The sequence below is a fragment of the Petaurus breviceps genome, unplaced genomic scaffold (assembly GCF_028583685.1).
Source record: "Petaurus breviceps papuanus isolate PSGF00001 unplaced genomic scaffold, PetGlider_PUasm1.0 174, whole genome shotgun sequence".
NCBI classification, from domain to species: Eukaryota; Metazoa; Chordata; class Mammalia; order Diprotodontia; family Petauridae; genus Petaurus; species Petaurus breviceps.
The window spans coordinates 78,451,633-78,459,190 of record NW_027185761.1 but is presented as its reverse complement, the minus strand read 5'-3'; the positions used below and the strand labels follow the sequence as shown (position 1 = coordinate 78,459,190).

General features: G+C 50.3%; 1 protein-coding gene across 5 annotated transcripts in view; it reads right to left on the bottom strand.

Moving 5' to 3' along the window:
• Window positions 1–805: 805 nt before the first annotated feature.
• UBP1 (upstream binding protein 1) overlaps window positions 806–7,558 on the bottom strand; it is a 34,238-nt gene continuing 27,485 nt past the window's right edge. For all 5 annotated transcript variants that reach the window (XM_069084482.1, XM_069084481.1, XM_069084479.1 and 2 more), the window contains 3 exons: window positions 4,489–4,631; window positions 3,930–3,981; window positions 806–3,362 (listed from right to left, as the gene is read on the bottom strand). In XM_069084482.1, the coding sequence (XP_068940583.1) occupies window positions 3,325–3,362; window positions 3,930–3,981; window positions 4,489–4,631 (233 nt within the window). In that variant the 3' untranslated portion in view covers window positions 806–3,324. The remainder of the gene's footprint in view (window positions 3,363–3,929; window positions 3,982–4,488; window positions 4,632–7,558) is intronic.

Sequence of the window (7,558 nt, the reverse complement as noted above, 5' to 3'; positions counted from 1 at the left end):
CTTTTCTTGTTTGGTTTTATGTCCTTTTTACCATTTTTCATTCCATCTGATACAATCCGTCTTTATAACCTAATGTATAACGTGAAAGTATTTACAGATCCTATACTTGACTAGATGCCGCCATGGTGGGGAGGGAGAGGTGATGGAGGGGGACAAAATGTGAAACTCAAGGAACGGTGGAATTGAATCCTGTAAACTAAAAGGAAACAAATTAATTAAAAAAAAAAAGCAGGGCCTTTCTTTGGACTTTTTTTCCTGCATCCTCAGTACATTAATCATTGACTGGCCCATCAATCTCCAAGGTAATCAGAGACTGATTCCTATGCCTCCCATGAGTGCCCCTTTCCCACACACACCTCCCATTACTTGGACATCTCTCCCCACCCCGCCACTGCTTCCTTCATACTGGGATCAGATATAGTTAGACCGGCTCCTTGCCAAGCCAGGTGAGCCCTTGAGTCCTTCCTCCCCCTCTTCTCCAACAAATTACCTCCACTACCACTTCCACATTCCTCTTCAACGTTTGTTTTCTGGGAACATGACCATCCCCAATTTTTGAAAACAAGCCCAAACAGTACCTGCTGACCAGGTTAGGCATCCATTCTTCTCAGCCCTTGTCAAAAGCTCATCCTAACTGGCTGCAGAAAAGGTTGGGGTGAAGTAGTTTTCATAATGTGCACAAATGACCATCTCTGGGGAACACTCAAGAAAACAAGCTGACTAGAAAGGATGGAGAGGCAAGATTTTCTAATCCACTCACATTTAGCACACAATAAAAAAAAAAAAAACAGTTCGGAGAACAATGAATGGGACCACTTTTTCAAGTTTATTTAAAAAGCATAGAAACCCTGACAAATGCACTCATGCTATAAGGCAAAAGAGACCATCTCTCCCCAACCAGGGGATAGGCTGCATGGTTACCAATCCCACTCATGGCAGCCTCCGCTTCATGACCAACGACACTCTGCTTGGCCCCTTATCCCAATGGCTTTGCCATGGTTCTGTCAGAGACATGGAGTCCGGGGGGCTTATTGCTGTACTCTCCGGGAGGACACGTCTCTGAGCAAAGCTTATATGATCACACACACACATACACACAAACACACAGATTTTCTTGTTATTTAAATGTTGACACAGGGACAGACACTTCCTTTGCAAAAAGTCACTGCGTGCATCACCTCGCCACAACAGTTTGAAGGGAGACCCACAGGCTGCCTCTGACGCTTCTGGGCAGCCACTTACTGTCTGAGGCAGAAATGAGCGGAGCCAAGCGTCCTAGTGAACAGCAATGCCCCGGGCCTCACGGGTCTCTGACTATATATTCAAAGACTTTCTACTGTGTCTCCTTAAAAACAAGAGACATGACCCTATGCAGGGAAAAGAAGTGGGGAGCCACTTCCCTGGTGGGGTCTAACTGAGGGCGGGAATGCTGCCTGCACGGACAGTGTGGCCGGGTAGCCTCAAGGCTCTGCTAAGGAGTCCTATGTGTCTTCAGCTCCCGTATCCACGGCCATCAGAGAGAGTAGAAGAGAAAGGGCAAAAGTAGCCAGAGAAACTCTCTCTGAGGTCTGGTTAAGCACACAGAGGGGGCACCATTAACATAGCAGGAAAAGAGACACATCTGCAAATGTTCAGAAAACATTTATTATAGTTAAACTAAAATGTGTACATCCCACTCTTTAAAACAGCAATTTGCTGGTGTGGTCATTTAACTCCAGGTGCCTGGGGTAAACTAATGAACAATTTTCCTCTGTGAAATGTGAGGTTTGATAGATTCAAGTGGGCAATTTCCCCGCTTCTCAAACTGGGGGGTCAATTTTGAAACCATGCAAAGGGTTCGTGTCAGTGGCTGCTCTCTACAGAATGAGGTCCAAATGGTGACTGCCCAAGGGACATCCACTGGAGAACAAGCTCTCAGGACACTGAACTAGAGGTGCAGGTTTCTCCCTCCCCCACTTATTACCAGGGAATGAAATATTTGGTCATGAAAAGGCTCCTCTCTGGGTCCCAAGGGCATTGTGAGAAGTTTCAAAGGGGAACAATGAAATTCTGCCATTGGTGGGGATCACTTCTCCATAGTGTCTCCACAGAAGCACTACAGATTTTTAAAACTAGGACCCCATCCCAGTGAGGAAAGAAGATACAGACCTAGTCTTCTCCACAAGAAACTCAGAATACACACAAAGGCACAAACATGCATACATGCATGCACCAAGTATAAAACTATAATGGGACAAAAGCCAACATGTGTATCCTCAGCATGTAATACTACACTAGGCAAAGGAGCTAAAAAAATGATCCCAGATTTCACTTTTGTGAATAGTTTGGCCCAAAAGATACAATGAAAACAGCAAAGGGGGAGAATACCCCAAAACAGCTTCTTTAGTTGATGGGGAAAGCCTGGGGCACATGACAAAGGGCCACACCTTGTCCTAAGACCCCCAGAGACAAAAGGGCGCATAGAGGGACTGCCATGTCTGGGCACACCCACACCACAGAGGAGGGGGCAGACACTGTGTGTGGCCTTTTAGTCCCTCCAACACTGACTACCAAGTTCTTACCGCCAGGAAGACATTTCTGCTTCCTATTGTGTTACTTCTCTGGTGTTTAGGCCAAGAGTTTTAACTTTTTTTTTTTTTTAAGGGAGGGAAAAAAAAAAAAGACAAAGAAAAACAGGGGAAAAAAGTTGACACGATCAGAGCTTCCCCCATAAAAGGAAACGAAGGTGCTGGGAAGGGGAGCCCTTCCAAGGGTTCTGCATTCAACAAGCTCCGATGACCACATGGCCCTGGGATGAGTCTGGGCACAGCTGGCTTCAGGCTTCCAAGTCACTCGCCACATCTCCACCCATGCCTCACACGCCCCACACACATTCAGACACAGAGGGGGCCTGACCCACAAGCTGGCGGTGCTTCCAGCCTCACTCGTCCCTGCAGATTTCCAGGCATTCTGCTCCCCGGCCCTCGCACCTCCTCAAGTCTCCAGAGGGGACAAGCAGGGACAAATAAACTGGCACAGGAAGGGCTACATTCATTTCCAAACCGGACACAGTGTCATGGAGTGAGGTGGCTCCAGGCCCCGCCCGAGGGCAAGCAGCCCTGAGGCAGTCCACATCCATCTCTGCACTCTCCCCAGGAGAACCTGTGGGGAGGGCAGTGATGAAAAGCCAGTCCGCCTCTAGGGCAGCAGGCCACAAGAGTCACCTCGCGTTTTCAATATGAAACATTTGTAAGCGGTGAAGTCCAATCCCAGCGCCCCTCGGGTCCAATCTCCAAACACACAGGGGGTGAAGTGAGGCTTCGATCCGTACTCAGGCAGGGCCAGCTATTTCAGAATGATATGTAACCCTTCACCATTCTCCGCTGCGGGACAGAAAAGCAGAGTTAGACCGGACAGCCAACTGTGGCCAGAGTGCGACCAGCAGGACATGACGAGCCCCTGTCTGACCCCTCCCTCTTTCAGTCCTGCAGCAAGGACCCTGACTTGCCAGCCCCCGCCCTCTCCCCCACCAGATCTGGGGGCTCTGACAGGCTTCTGCAGAGAAGCTGTGGGACTGACTGCGGGATGGTGGAGTAAAGTCCTGAAAAGTCTGGCAGCATCGCTGGGAATAGCCCAAATGGGGTGAGTCAGCTTTACCTCTCAACACTGGGGCTGTCTTAAAAATAAACTACAGTGTTCTCTGTTCACCTGGCCCCACAAGATCTCTGGTCCCCGCTCCTCAAGAATGAGATCAAGCGCCACCCATCACACATAATGAAAATCCTTAGTCAGTAGCACCTGCCATCCATGGGTCTGAGGTCTGGACCCCAAAGGCCCAGGAAGAAGCCACTAAGGCTTCCCTCTGGGACAACACCCACAGATGGACATCCCGCCCCCCAACACCCAGGCTGACTGATTGGCCTCACACACTCTCCAGGCACACAAGATACCTTTGACAGTGGCAAACAAGAAACAGCTCTCATCTTGGAAGTTCTGAACCACCTGGAAAGACGAAGCAAGCGTGAGACAGCACAATGAGCCCTGACCACAAAGAAGGAGGTCCTGGTGACCAGAGAAGGCGGAGCTTCATCATCTAGGCTGCTCAGAAACATGGCCATGGACCTTTGGCCTTGGGACCCTCCACATTTAGATGGACAACTGGGTGGAAATCAAGCTTGACAACCACTGGGCTTTGACCCCTCCTACCCGAAGACACAGAGAGAGTAACCCAAGATGGAGCCCACAGGGACCCAGCCACACTGAGCTCAGGTCCTGGTCTCTGGGGTCTCAAGACGTCCAAATGCTCTCTCGTCCTGCCCCCTCCACCACACAGCTGCCGGTCCTAGTTCTCAGTCACAGAGGAAGTTTGGACATAGCATACAGTTCAGATTAAAGGGGTGACAACCAGTCCCCCCTGAGTGTAGGACCTGGCCTTGCTCAAGAAGGTTCTGAAAAAAAGGGGAAGCCACACTGGTTCTGCTGTCAATGGGCCCAGGCCAGCTTCCTTACCTGGTCACTAAGGAGAACGTGAATCCCGGTGGGACCCTGTCTGTAAACCTGGTTAATCTGGTGCAAGGGAACATTGAACGCAGCAGCCAATTTTCGTGTGACTTCCGAGGCTGCCATCTCTTCCAGGTAGATCGCGTGATAAACTGAAAGAATGAGAAACATGAAGATGTGGTTGTGGTGAGAACTGAAGACTCTCCAGACTGTGAACAGCTCCCGCCCTCAGAATCAGGGGGCAGACACCAAGCAGCAGCAAGTGGCCCTTTGGGGCAGGAGGCCAAGACAGCTATACCGCTCCCCCTCAGAGCTGCTGGTCTTCCCTCCTTCCCTCCCCTGGCTCCTGTCCCTTCTGACACAGGCTCTTTGCCCAGGGCCCTTCAGGGGGCCACCTTTACCCACAGTGCCTTGGGGATCCCTCACACACAAGACTAGAGGGGGAGTCTGAGCTCTCTTTACTAGCTGGGTGACCATTTTAACCCTCAGTTTCTCCATCTATAAAATGGGACTGCAAGGCCAAATTCAAAGGGTCCAGGTGAAGACAGGTTGTGACTGTGGAAAGTGCCCTTATGAAACCCTGTGGGCAAGTGGCAAACAGCTCCCTGATCCGCCAAGCATTCAGAAGGCCCCCTCTTCAGAGAGCACAAGGGGATTCAAACACACATAATCTAGTTGGACAACTGGCAGAAGAAAGGAGGAGGTAAAAAATGGTCCCTAGACACTGACCCACCAGGCTCACGCCCTCTCCCTCCCCACCAGGAAACAGCATTCTCAGTCAGTCACAGAGTCAGGTCAACAGGAATTCTCCATACAAAGGCAGACAAGAGACATGGCCTTCAAGGAGCCAGAGAAGCCCCTGTAGGCTGAGTGGAGGAAGGACCAAGTCAGCTGAAGCGATCTGTGCCCAATGGAAGCTGAACTGTACCTGGAGGGAAGGGACAGATTCCAAGAGGCCCCCAAAAAGGACACGAACCCCAAGCAGGACAAAGTCACTGGTTTGGGGCAAGCCTAGTGGGTCACCTCCACTGGGCCAGAGTCAAATGTGTGGATGGGAATAATCTGAAAAGGGGACCAGACTGCAGAGGGCTTTAAATGCCAAAGCCAACGGCTGATCTTTTGACCATAAAGTCAGTAAGGAGCAAGGACCTTTAGAATGTTTAGCAGGGCAGACATGTGGAGGAAAAACTGAAGCAATGGAATGGACCTGGAGAAGGTGAAGACAGTCTGCACTAGGCAGACACCCCTGTGAGCATGAAGAACATTCGTGGAATAGGAGCAAAGACCCCATCCACAGAGGCAAGGGGATCTGGGTTCAAATCCCACACCAGATAAATGTTTTTAACAGCAGGGAAAGCCCAAATTACCAGTGACTTCTGAACTGCCCCAGTCCTCAGCCACCTCGGCCTTTTCTGCATCCTTGGACACTCAACCACCCTCTCCTCCAAGATCTTCTCTGGACAGAAATCCCCAAAGCCCCCGAAGCTATCGTGGCAGGGAGAAATCATGGTCAAGAGAGCCCATGACCACCAGCAACAACTGCTGACCCCCCCCCCCCGTGGGTTAGATGGGCACAGAAGCATCCTGGAGGCCACTGGTCCCTCCTTCCAGCTTCACCCTCAGAACTACCTTTCAGGGAAACAATCCTATGAAGAAGGGGCCAGTCATGTTCACCAAATGTCACTCCTAGGACAAACAAGCTGGGCTTCCAGAAGCAGTCGAGCCTACTGAGGTTTAAGATGGAAGGCAGCCCATGCCAGTCAAGTTAAAACTACTGGACCACTGCTGCCTGCCCTTAGACCCTGAGCCCAAGAGCCTTGAGAGGAGCCAGGCTTCCAGGCAGAGGGCCCTCTGCCATTACCATAGGCCTGGCCCTGTTCTTCGAGAGGCTGCAGCCCCAGCTGCAGAATCCTCTGAGCTGGGGCAGCTAGGTGGTGCAGTGAGTAAAGCGCCAGCCCTGGAATCAAGAGGTCCTGAGTTTGGTTCCGGCCTCAGACACTTAACACCCACACACACACAAAAAACTAGCCACGTAACCTTGGGCAAGTGTGATAGTAATGGCAATTAAAGATTCCCCTGTATTGGCTTGGTTTTCAAATTGATTGTGTTAAAACCCAGAGTTTGTTAATCCCACATACAGGGGAATCTTTAATTGCCATTACTATCACAGCAAGTTACTTAACCCCTATTGCCCTCGAAAAGGAAAAAAAAAAAAATCCTCAACTCCCTTTTTGGGGGGCAACAAATGCAGGACTTACATATACAGACAGTTTAAAATAGGTTTTGTTTTTCTCATCTTCTTGCTGGGGTGGGGGTGGGGAAGAGATTCTGTCCTGGTTTCCCTCCCACCTGACCACTCCTCTGCCAGACCTTCAGCCAGTTTCTGCTTACTCCCCCCCCAAGGCTCTCCCCTACTGTTTTTTGCTTTATGGAGGGGAGAAGGTAGGGCAACTGGGGTTGACTTGCCCATGGTCACAAGGCTAGTGTTGTGTGTCTGAAGCTAGATTTGAACTCAGGTCCTCCTAGGCCAGTGTGCTATTCACTGCGCCATCTAGCCGCCCCTCTCCTACTCCATACACTAGCCCATCCAGTCCCACTAGTTCAACAACCTGTATGAAGACGACTCTTAGGCCTGCGCCTCAGCTTTTGTCCTGCACCACTGACTGGCTGGCCGAAAGTGGCACAATCTCAACACTGCTGAAACAGGACTCTATCAACTTTCCCCCAGTGACCTGGCTCCATCATGTCCAGGGCTCACATGCACCATACAGATCTGCTATCATCAGATTAGGGTGTTTGTCCCTTCACACCATCTCTCAAATCACCCCTACTACTCTACGCACCAGGTGCCTGTCACCTTTTACCTGGAATGACATAATATTCTTCTAATTCAGGAGTACTTAGGGTCTGGTTAGTGAACTTTAAATGAACTCCTTCCTTCCTTCTTGTTCCAGTCACAACAGTCACTTCCCCCACATGGGGTTTTCTTCGCAAAGACACTGGAGTTTGCCATTTCCTTCTCCAGCTCATTTTGCAGATGAGGAAACTATAGCAAACAGGGCGAAGGGACTCACCCAGG